General features: G+C 49.7%; 1 protein-coding gene across 6 annotated transcripts in view; it reads left to right on the top strand.

Annotated features, from left to right (window-relative positions):
* Positions 1 to 8,196, top strand: part of SCML4 (Scm polycomb group protein like 4) — a 97,633-nt gene extending 89,437 nt beyond the window's left edge. For all 6 annotated transcript variants that reach the window (XM_059401147.1, XM_059401148.1, XM_059401149.1 and 3 more), the window contains 2 exons: positions 4,339 to 4,484; positions 6,980 to 8,196. In XM_059401147.1, coding sequence (XP_059257130.1) covers positions 4,339 to 4,484; positions 6,980 to 7,105 — 272 coding nt within the window. In that variant the 3' untranslated portion in view covers positions 7,106 to 8,196. The remainder of the gene's footprint in view (positions 1 to 4,338; positions 4,485 to 6,979) is intronic.
* The last annotated feature ends 4,108 nt before the right edge of the window (positions 8,197 to 12,304 follow it).

Here is a 12,304-nt window from a genome sequence, read left to right as displayed (position 1 = left end):
ACCAGGGCCTCTTCACATTTGCATAGTGGGGTTCTATATATGCTTTGCTTGAACCGAGTTTGCACAGTTAAACCCATTTGGAACCCATAGAGATAAGCTGTGCTGAATTGAGTCATTGGCTTCCTTGCCCATTTGTCACCGATCAGGCTGGGTCCTTGCTGTGGGCCCTCTGGAGGCTTAGTAAGTTTTCCCTCCGCCCAAGGAACTGCTCTATTTTTGCTCTGAAATTGCATCCCAGATGTAAGTAGTTGGTGGTAAGAAACTGTACCTCTTCAGGAGGGTTTGACCCGAGTCATAAGCCCTAGAAGGGACCTAAAAATGGATTTTCCCCTGTGGTGATAATCAAAATGGTTTAAAACACAGAAGCCAGAAAGCTGCAGGGGGCTGCAGGCAGGAGGGTGGGCAGGGCCGGCATGACGAACCGTGAGGACTCCCCCTGGCCTCCTGCTCCTATGGCCTCTGCCAGTGAGTGCTGAGGGGACATACTGACATCTCCCTGGGTTTTCCTGATACTCGGGTAAAAATTTGAAAGCTCGTCCCTGTCTCTCATCCTAGATATAAGCACCAAGAACTATAAGGTTTTCAGATAACAAAAGCTTCCTAACTTTTGCATTAAATAGGCCATGTTATAGAATTCCCAACCACAGTTAGTCCAACCTTCCGAATCAAGAAAGGAAGTAAATATGACATTGTTATTGCCACCCCAATGCTTCCCGTGGATTAGAGTTTGCTTCTTCGGGGGTTAGGTGTTGGGTGATGGACAGAGAGACTGACCACCCAGTCAGAAGAAGGAGAATGGGGCCCACACTCCATGGGAAGGGGCTGAAGTGAGCCAAGGCTTGGCAAGGGCTCCTTCATCCTGGGGGAAGAACTTTTCTTTGAATGATGAATGAACCAAAGGAGATTATGTATGTGGTTGTGGGCATGTGTGAGACACAGAGACTCAACAGGCAGCAGTGCGAGGACCTCGGCTGTGACAGTGCCAGGGGTTGCTCTAAGCACTGACGCACAGGCATTCTGTCCCTGGTGCATGTGGAACAACTTTAGAAATAACTGCCGCCATCTTTAATTATACACCCAGTCACAACTGGGTTTCCCTCTTCACTCTGCATGCCCTGGGCCTTTAGGAGCGAGATTTTTTTCATATTCTTTTCTCTGCTGTCCAGTTTCCTCCGCTTGGCCCAGCTGTGTCAGGCTGGACCCATCTGTCTTCCTGACACCTTCACATCCACTGGGAGGGGGGGGACGTGGGGGGCTAGCATATTTATTATCTTTGTGAGCGCACACCATCGCAAAGGCTTTACAAAGCTGCCGCTGGAAAGTTCCATTTCTCTTCCTTCTACAGCGACCTTATGTGCTTTGGGTCTTGAGCGACTCCTGAGGTGTGACAGGCTTCTTGCTGCTCTCGGTCTTGTATGATAAGAGGCCCCCTCGGCCAGGCTCCCAAGCCAGGCCCGGCTGCTGCCATTCCATCCTGGAAAAGTGAAAAAACGCCCACAGCAAACACCGGGCACCAGGAGTGGAGCCACTTTCCAACTGGCCTGCCTCCCTCCACAGCCAGTACCTGAATAGCCTCCTCAGTAAAGACAAGCTCCCCCCGCCCTCTTGCTCAGCATCCTGCTGCCCCCAAAGGGGCCCCTGGCAAAGGAGTGCCCTGACCTTGCTCGAGGAGCTTAGGCTCCCCAGGACGATGCCCTGAATCAGTCTGGGGTTCTCCCTTTTCCTATCAGATACAGGAAACTCGATTTGACCTCTGCTCTGATCACTCTAAAATCATTCTTGGCACCGAAAGACTTCCAGCCTTTGTAATCAGAACATCTATTATCACCGCAATTAACGCCGAAGCTCCAATGGGGCGGATTCCGAGGCGAATGCGATTTCCGTGGTTTCCGTGATTCCTCATCTCCATGTTGCGTGCAGATGTCTTTAAGTGCAGTGAAATCAACTCTAATAAGCATGCATCAGCATTCAGATGGCCCCAGGGTGCCTTAACAGTTTCCCGGCAAAATGCCCCGTGCCAACCCACCTTACGGGACCCTTCCAGGTCCAGCGAGGAAAAGGCAGGGGAAATCCCAAAGTAAATGCAATCCTCGAGCAAACCATTATGATTTTAGGGCAGACTTGGAAATGCGATGCCGTACTTTGCTCAGCACTGATGGAGAACCGAGCCCTTCTTGAGCGCACTGAAAAGAGGAGCAAGAAAGAGACAGCGGGGAACCACGGCACCCTGGGACTGGAGGAGGAAAGTGGAAGCCGGGATCTCTGGACGTGGAATTATTCTGTAGGGAAACCGCTTCATTGTCCAGAGCTTCTGCTTTCTTCTGGCCTGACAATAGGATTAAGAATTACCTGCTCAAGGCTTTTGAATGAGTTATTGATACTGTTTCCACAAAGTACATCGAGGCCTTATTTACCAGCACATTTACTTAGAACTGGGGAGGCGTCAGTGATTATAAACCCTGTAATGAGAGGGTCCCGTTTTTTTACCAAACACTTTGCCCCGGACCTGGCAGAGAAGAGACGCTCAGTAGATGTTTCTGGAATGAATGGGGTAGGGGTGGGGTTGGGAAAGATGAAGATGATCATCCTCAAGAAACTTGAACCTAACTGGAGGTTACAGACATGCATACTTGCAGTATAAGGCAATTGTGGAAAGCATCTTAGGACAAAGGTGTGGGGGTTAGAAGCAGAGGAAGGGCACATCCAGATGGCAGGACATAGACATGCTGCCTGGGAAGGGTCTGCCTGGGCTTTGATGGCTGGTGGAATGTCTGTGGAAAGGTGGGAGTGTAAATGCTTCTAGGGGGAAGCAAAGAGCACCAGCTGAAGATGGAGAAGGGAAGCTGGGGAGACACGTGGTGGGTGTGCCCGGACGGGAGGGTGCATGAGGGCGCCGGGCACCTCCTTCCCTTTGGGGAGCATGTGATGCACAAGAGCTCTAGGACCATGCCTGATCCCACTCCAGTCCTGACACTTGCCCTTCCCGGAGGACAGTGTTGCCACTTTACAGTTAATGAACTGAGTCATGGTCAAATTGCTAGCCATGGGTGCTCCAGCACTTGTCCCTAGGTCTCTCTGGCACCAAAGCTCTTCCCTTCTGTCTCAGAAGGAAAGAAATTATTAAGACCAAAGAGAGTCCTTGACCTTGAGCTAGAGTGTGCACTCTGGAGCTAGCGCATAGGCTAGGGATCTTCATAAGGGGCACAGCCAGAGCCGGGTCTGGGGAAAGCGTTGAGGCAGTGTACACAGGTGTGCTCTAGAAGAAAGAGATCCCAGGACAAGGATGCCCACAGGAAACAGCTGCAGGGGTTTGGTAAGAGGTTTCCAGCCAGGGGAAGCAGGATACAAGGGAGAATCTGGAGTGAGAGGCATCCTTCTAAGAGCTTTAGAATAATTCACTGTGGGGACTGACTTAGGGATGCTAGAGACAGAGGTAGCAGTAGAGACATCACTATGGTTCCAGAAACCTGAGGGGCTGGAGAAGCCAGTGCGGAGGAAGGAGGATGAGTTAGTCTGGGACATACCAGAAAGAGTCAATCCCTAAATAGTGCTCGGCATCTGATGCACTCCACTCCACTCATCCCGCACCTTTTAACCTGCCATCCGGAAGAGGCATTGTCCCATCGGTGCAGCTCGCGCAGTCATCATTTATCGAGGACCAGCTATGTATCAGGTGCAGGAGTAGGCCCTGTGCTGTCGAGGGGTTCCCCCAGCTGGTGGGGTAGATTGGAGCAAGTGCTCTGAAGAGCAGGGGTTGTGAAGGCACGTGGGGCACGCCCGGAGTGGTAAGACCACATCTCCTGCCCGTGGCCCTCACAGACAGGGGGTCCAAGCTCTGGTGGCAGAGACCCCAAAGAGGCACCCAAATGCACCTCAGTTCTGTCATGTCTCTATTGTCTTGGTGTCCCCAGTGGGGGCAGAGGGGATCTGCATTCATTTGGGACCCCCAGCACTATAGGGCCCAGAGGGATGTTGATCTCGGCAAGCTTTCTCTGGTCACCAAGGGACCCGGCTGCAGAGGTCCAGGGCTCCCTGAGATAGGGCTGAGCAGGAGGGGTTTTTAAAACTCAAACGTGGCTCAGAAGCTCAGCCTGCTGAAGGAGATCTATTTTCTAGCACGCCACTCCCTGGGAGGACAAAGGGCTTTAGCCTGGATGGAGCCTTTGCTTCTAGAAGCAGCCTCCCGGTGCTCCAGGTTCCCCACAAGCCGCTCCCAGGCTTTCTCTGTCGCAGAAGGTCACTCAGGCCGGGATGGGGTGTGGGGCACGGGCAGGCCGCCCAGGGAGGCAGGGAGACCCCCGTCCCCTTGTCTCATCTCTTCTCTGTCCACCCATCCAGCCTCGAGCCCTTCCCCCGACGGGCCGGACGCCAGGCAGCCACGGAGCAGGAACCCTTCCACCTGGACTGTGGAGGATGTGGTCTGGTTCGTGAAAGACGCTGACCCGCAGGCTCTGGGTCCACACGTGGAGCTCTTCAGAAAGCACGTAGGCGCGGGGCGGGCAGGGGGGGGGGGGGTATGGTGGGGTCCTGGCCCCAGAGGGGGCGGGAGGGCTGGGGGAGGGACAAGGAAGGCGGAGGGTCAGGGAGCCAGGGCTGCAGGAGCGGGTGGGCTAAACCCAGAGCCCGGGCTCCGCTCAGAGGGAGGCCAGATGGAGCCACAGGCTTCTCAGAGCAGAACAACCACTTATTTTTGTTTTTAAGAAGGGGTATTTGTCCCATCTGTTCCCTCCTTTTGGCCTTTATTAAGTATGCCTGTTTTCCTGCCCATCCATCCGTCTGTCTGTGCATTCAACAAACATTTATAGCACACCTACAGTGTGCCCAGGCACCGGGACAGCGCCGATTCCTCAGCCGCCGGGAGGATTTGATGAGAAAATGCACGTCAGGGCTTGAGCACGGTGCCCCGCTTGTAGTTGGCCTTCCGTTGGCAGGGACTCTTAAAACTAGGAGAGTCTGAAATATATAAAGTGGTAAATTGGGCGGGTGGGGGGACCAGGTAATAATTACTGCTGCATAAGCCATCTTAATAGGCTCCCGATGTCAGCCCTCTATTGCTGCTATCCCCAGGTACCGCAAGCATCTAGCTTAGAACAACACAGGTTTATTATCTTCTGGTTCAGAGGGTCACAAGTCTGGCCGGGCTCTCAGTGGGCTGAGATCAAGGCATCGGCAGGGCTGACGGTTCCTTTCTGGAAACTCTAGGGAGAATTCGCTTCCCTGCCTTCCCCAGCATCTGGATGGCTCGGCCCTCGTCCTCCAGTGCAGCAGCAGCAGGCGAGCCCCTCCCCAGCGGCCAGTTCCCATGCTCTCTTCTGATTTCTTCTTCCACTTTTAGGGATCCTGGTGATTACAGCTGGCTCTCCCACACAGCAATCCAGAATACTCCCCCTATTTTTTCCCAGCCAGCTCTTTAGCAACCTTAATTCCCTTTTGCTAGGTAACCTAACATCCTCCCAGGCTCAGGGGGGCAGGCTGTAGACATCTTGGGTGGGGAGGAGAGGGAGCGTCATTTCTGGCCAAGCCCAGTTACCATGATACTCTCCTCCTGTCTCTCACTTTTATTTGGTGATTCCGTCATAGAAACCGTATTCTCAGATCTGGGGAGACTCCTCCTCTCACCGGACACTCACATTTCATGAGGGATGTATTTGAGCTCCCTGGACAGCAAGGCCTTGAAAGCAAGGATCCCAGAGTGGGTTATGTTGAGCGGGATCTGAGTGGGAGGAGTCTGGCTCTATTCCAGAGTCGTAGGGCATGGTGGAAGGCCAGGAGATGGGGTAAGAGAGAAGATTAGGCCCAAGGATGAGAATTTGTCCACTCTGCCATTTTGCCAGCGACAGAGTGATTTGGAGTGGATGCTTCTGGCTGGCTGGCTGGGTGCACCAGAAGGGTAGGGGTCCTCAGCTGTATGACTCCTGTAACTGCCTCTTTCCCCAGTCTGAGCACTCAAACTCTCTTTGTCTCTTGTGACCTGAAGATAACAATGTAGCTGAGTGAGGAAACCGAGCGTTACTAGGTTCACGAATTCTACAAGCATTCTGGAGGGTTACCATTTTCAGAGACAAATAGGAAACAATACCATGACCTCACCCTTGAGGTTGGCATCCCCTTAGTAGTTCTTTTTGCTAAACCCTGAGATGAAGCAGGTACATTATTTACTTGTATGCCCCCTGGTATCGTTAACAGGGCCAAACACCTAAAATCCCTTGTCAAGTGTAATTAGCAATTTGGTAATCAGCTCAAGGTCGGTGGGCTTACTATCAAGGAAAGAAGCAAGAGATTAGGGTGATGGACGGAATACCAGGGCCTCATACCAGCACCTTAAATGGAGGGGTAACTGCTAGTTTCTGGGTCTAACTGATGGACGATACTTTGTCTTAGTCTGTTCCGGCTGCTGTAACAAAACGCCACAGACCGGCTGGCTTAGGAACAAGAGCAATGTACTCCTCAGCTCGGGAGGCTGCAAGTCCAAGGTCAGGGTGAGAAGCCCCCTTCCGAGTTGCAGACTGCCATCTTGCTGTAGAAGAATACTAATCCTATTCCTGAGGGCTCCACCTCCAAATACCATCCCATCGGGGGTTGGGATTTCAACATTTGAATTTGGATGGTGGACACAAACGTTAATTCCACTGTAAACTTTTTGCTCCTTCAGCCCTAGAGCAGATAAGGAGATAAATATCACATGGGGGCTATTGGGAACAAAACTGGGTTTATGTTTGGCTCCTTCAATCAGGGGAGTAGGAATATGAAAGATCCAGTGTCATATGACCTCAGGGAGAGTATGGGAAGAGGAACAAATAGTATCTTTTTGCTTTAATTTATTTTTTAAAAGAAGATATTGCCTTGGGACTAAGAGAATGTGTGCCTGAGTGAACCCATATTCCCTTACCTCGTGCCCTGACCCCATGTTAACCGTAGCCACTGTCTGATCGATCTCACCATCATCTGGATTTTCTTGTTTCTGATCCTGTCCCACCAGGAGATTGACGGCAATGCTCTCTTGTTGCTGAAGAGCGATATGATCATGAAGTACTTGGGTCTGAAGCTGGGACCTGCACTGAAACTCTGCTACCATATTGATAAACTGAAGCAAGCCAAATTCTGAAGGTTTCTCAAAAGATGGAAGCGAAGTCCAGACAAGCAGGTCTCAGGATCGTCTTCTGCCTTACCAACATCCAGCCGCCATCACAAAATGGCTTCTCTCCTGAAAAATAACATCCACAAAGACTGAGTCTTTTTCTAAAACTTGTGCATCTCTGCCTTTTAAAAAATTCAACATGGCCCCTTCGAAAGGCTCCTCTGTGTTAATGATTTGCCAAAAATTAATGGAAAAGCCTATTATTTTAGCATTCCTGGTAGGTTGGTTGCTGTGAGTAGGGGTCCTGTCTTTATGACGAGAGATCAGGGACCCCAATGCTACTGCCCAAGGAGAACCCTGGAGGGTTCCACGGATGTGAGAAGAAAGACCTTTGTCTTTACGGGAATTCCACCATAGCACCACCTGTTTTAAACGTTTTTAACTCTGCCCCAGGGGACCTGTCAGTGTGAGCCTTGCTTAATTCAGCTCTGGAAGCTGTCTTCTGAGGAAACATGCCTCCTCACCTTGCACTATCTGGAAAACTTGAATTCTTTTGCTCTCTGAAAGAGAAGAAAAAAAAAAATATTTTCTATTCCGACTTAATTGAAGTACTGTGTTTTCCCACTAGAGGGCAGACCACTAATGAAGTTTCAAGACCCTCCCAGCAGCCTCCTGCTGATTTAGTGCTCACTGGGCAGGTTAGGGTCTCTGTGGACTAGATCTAGCCTACACAGATAAGGGGAATTTCTTCCACAGTCAGCACCACAGATTGCAACATGGGGAAGAAACTATCTTCTAGAACGTTCTAGTTCATATCCAGTCATTATTGACTGACTGAGATGCACAAGCAGCAAAGGCAAAAATTTAGAAGTATGTTCCTCCCAGATGGGGCTTTGGAGTTCCCTCCCTTTCAGAGTCCTCACTGGGGTGTTGACGTGTTGGCGCGCTGAAGAGTCTTACTGACATTTAGCCATGGGTGTTTCTTTAAAAGAGAAGAAAAATGTCTCAGATAAGCTTTGAAATGGGAGAGTGTTGATTTCTTATTACATTGCTGGATTATGTAGTTGTACCGCTGGCTAATTTTCCTAGCTCTCAACAAATACACAGACATGCTATCATTGGATTTAATTCCATTTACAAATAGGTTTTCCCTCCTCACCGTGGAGTAATAGGAAAAAATTGATTTTTTACCCCTTTGCAGCTGTGTCCAAGGAAGGACGATGATGAGTCCCCGATTTACGAGGCAGAGGGCAACCTCATCTCCATTCTTCTTTTTATTCTTCTCCTTTCTCTCTTTCCCTCTCTCTTTTATTCGTCCTCCCACGCTGAAGAGGAAACATATTTACAAAATGAATTCACCTTTGCCATGGGTATATCCTCTCCCTTAAAAACATCTACAGTGTCCGGTTGGAGGTGAGGAGTGAAGACTAGATTCCGCAGTCTCTGGGAGTGTGAGGATCAAGAAAAACTCAGGGCCTCTCTGGGCCCAAGTGCAAATTAGAAAAAGCACCCCTTTCTCTGGGATGAGGGGACGGGCGGGCGGGGGGTGGTCTCGGGCGATGAACAGAGAAGGAGGGATTTCCTCCCCCTCCCCCTCAACCAGGTGCCCTTGCGCAGGACCGATGTACACCCTTGGGGCCAGCCAAGCTAGATCTGCATATTGATCTTCTATAAATCAGTTAGAACTTAGAGGAGGACGACCCACTTTGATGAGAAGAGAAAAAAAAGGAAAAATTCCTAGCGAAATCCTTTTTTAGACACACTAACGGTGGCTGGACTGAAAGCAAGACAGAGACGGGAAGGAAACCTGCCCACAAACAGAGTCTGGGTCATCAGGTTGTGGAGGGGCTTAGTGTGGGTTGCTTTGGGCACCTGACGGTACTACCCGGAATCGGGCCTCGGGATGGGGTCGTCCACGATTCTAACGTGATCGATGACTCTGCCCCTCCAAGTTTGTTCATTGCAAGTATTTGTGGCTGGTCTGGAGTTAGCTAAGTCCCCTCAAAAGGCCTTGGCCAGTTTATGTACTCAGAACTGCCCTGTGAAAATGGTGAGAGGCAGAGGCAAGAAAGCACCCCCAACAACCTAGATGAGCTGTTTTTTTTGCTCAGTCCTCTAAAACTTGTCCTGCCTCTTCCATCAACATATATATACCTCGTGGAGAGATTTTCACAACTTCCCACCCACCCCCACCAGTGCCTCCCTCACTAGAAAAGCATGAACGTTGGTGCCCCCAGATTCAAGTCATCCCCAAACGATGTCAAAGAGATCCTTTGAGTAGGTTTCCGGGGGGAGAGAGATTTTAATCATCTCAAGCCTCGGAGCAAACTGGATCCGTGTTCACGTGTAACTGCTCTCACGGAGGTGCGATCTCATTTTGCATTAAACTTTAAACAGGACAGATTGCTGAAGCCATGATATTTAAGGTTTGACTTTTTAAAAATCTCATTACTCTTAAAATGAATGCTGCCATATCAGAAAATAACCCAGGGAGGAAATTCCTCCTTGCCTGTTTTTGCACTGAAATGCAATTAGCCAACCAAATTATTGTAGCAATACTGCAATTATAATTAATTTTCACCCCTTTCAAAAATCTTGTCAAACCAAGCAGCTAAATAGCTCAGCAAATGTAAAACATGCCAGGCCATTTCCTCTAAATGGACCTTAAAGAGTCGGGCCATGTGTGTCACTGTTGTCCAAATGGGAGCTTATTTCGGGAGCCTCACACTTGTACAGACACGGTCCTTGTTATTCCATTGTAGCTTTGCTTCAGGTTGTGGTGAATAATGACATAGTTTTGCATAATTCCAAATTAGAGTGTGTGAGTGTGTGTGTGTGTGTTCATGTCCAGACATTTCCAATCACCCGTGTCTGTTAAACACTTAAAAAAAACTAGGGACAATTCTATTGCCTAACTCATTTTAATTATTTCATAAGTGCATGGATCCCTTTGTGAAGACGTCAGGTAAAAAATGTAGGGTGTGTGTGTGTGTGTGTGTGTGTGTCCTGACACAGTGGCTGGAAGAGCCCAAGGAAGAGGCTGAGAGCGCGTCAGCTATTCTGTTCTCTGGGTGTAAAATGCCTCCCCCAGCTTCAGGAAGTTGGAGGCAGAACCTTCTCTCTGCCTTTGGGACGAGGTATCCCCACTACTGCCAGCAGGGGGCGCCCTGAAGGAAGCTGGGGACGGTGCCGGGTTCTGGTCAGCTTCCCTCAGGATCTGACCAGCCCAGTGGAGCCAGCCAGCCCAGGCTCCCTGGGACTGAGGAGGGACACCTAGCGGGGGACCTCGCGGGGAGGGGACAGACATCTTAAGGGCGTTTAGTGCCCACCAGAGCGTTCACCCGGCTCCCCCCATTGCTCTTCCCCAGGGCTGCCAAGGTTTTCTCCTTTCATCAGGAGGAAAGAATGAAGAGCTCCTAGCTCCTCAGAACCAAATACGCTATTTAAATCTATTGGGAAGGAGTCCTGAGCTAGGGTTGGTTTGCTTGAGAAGGAAAGCAGCAAGAGAGAGAGAAGACACCACTCTAAATTTCTTAAGAACAAAAAAAAAAAAAAAAAAAAAAAGAGAACACCTCCTCTCACAGTCCTAACCCCTGAAGCCGCAATATATTTTAGTATTTATGTGCTGTATGGAATCTTTCTTTTCTAACTTTTTTCCATTAAAATCATTTCTAAATTATTTTTTGAGATTGCTTGAGGAGAATTTTGTCATATTTCTGAAGATAATCAGAAATGCCCAGAAGGGACGAAGGACTTGAGTTTAGTCATTGTCAGAGGGTCTTGAAAGATGGAAATATTCTGCTTTATTTCTGCCTAGCCAGGTTTTCATTAAGTGTGAGCAAGTGACAACCATTCTGACAGGGAACTTCTTCAGCTCTTCCCTAGTGGGGTTACAGGTGAAGAGAATGGACTCACCTTTTTTTTTTTAACCTCAGACAACAAAACATGGGATTGTGAGGGAGTAGATGACCTTTGTAAAGCCGCAATGTTCTGTTAAGAAGAGGGGTGAAAACCCGTTGGTGGATTATTTTTTGTCATAAACACACTCCAAGAACTGAGTGGTTGCCCAGCCCTCCTGTGGTCCTGCCACGTCCTCTATCCCCGGTGGCATGAGAAGGCCACTTGAGAACCCCAGAGGAGAATCCGGCAGATGGTCAGACGTCTAGAGATGCCGTCATTCCTGTTTCCATCTTGTGATGTCACCTCAGGGCCGACGCCCCGCTGCACTCACAGGCGGCCACTCGGCTTCCAGAACAACTGCGGGCTGTGCTGTCGAGGGAAGAGCACTGGGAGTCTCGGGCTTCCAAGGAGTCCTTCCCTCCCGTGGTTACCCTAATCGAAGATGATTCCTTCATGGACAATTGGAAGCTGGATTTTTGAAAATCTAACATTTACTTGAAAGAGAATCTCTCGTATTTATTGCCACCAGTTAAATATTATGGAAACATGTCTGCTAACAATTTGCTTTGTGTAATTTGTTCTAATGCTAATAAGCAACAGCTGGGATACTTCCTGTGGTAAATTCCTTTGTGGTTACAGTGGTATTATATCACACATGGACTTCACCAAAACGCTGAACTTAAGAAGAACGTTCACTCTGGCTCTCTCAGACTTCAGGAAATTCCCCTGACTTAGAAGCAGCTCTGAGCAAAAGCCCATTTTTAGAGGAAGGTTTGCTCTTCTTCACTCCCTGCTCTCTCCAGCAGGGCCCAGACCTGGGCTTTTCAATCCTATGTACAGAGTCTGAGGGCGGTTCTCCTCCCTTAGCACTGAGCTGGAGTTCCTCCAGAGGAAAAGACGGGAAGTAGAACTGAAGAATGACACCTTCCTCCAGGTGAGGATGCCGTTCCCAGAGCCCACAGGAAGGGGATGCGGACAGGAGAGGAGGGGAGACCCATCCAAAGGGGAAGAGGTGGCTCAGAAATTGAGTGAATAATGACGTCACCCAGTGGGAGGACAGCAGGATCTTTCAAAGACCAAAGGGTCTCAGGAGACTACTCAGACTTGCTCTGGGCTGCCAGCCCGCCATGCTCAGCTTTGTTGCTCTACCGTCTCACCTGAGCCTTCTAGTCGGTTCCATGCACTGATGCTTGATTCAAAAGGCCAACACAAACGTCTTCCATTAGTTCCTACTTTGGAACACACCCGGCACCTTGTTTTTCCAAACAGCTCACTGTGAAAGCACAGACCCGAATGAAGTGCCCTTGCACTGTCACCCATGTGACT

This window comes from Mustela nigripes, chromosome 5, assembly GCF_022355385.1.
Source record: "Mustela nigripes isolate SB6536 chromosome 5, MUSNIG.SB6536, whole genome shotgun sequence".
Taxonomy (NCBI): domain Eukaryota; kingdom Metazoa; phylum Chordata; class Mammalia; order Carnivora; family Mustelidae; genus Mustela; species Mustela nigripes.
This window is presented reverse-complemented; position numbering and strand designations above follow the sequence as displayed.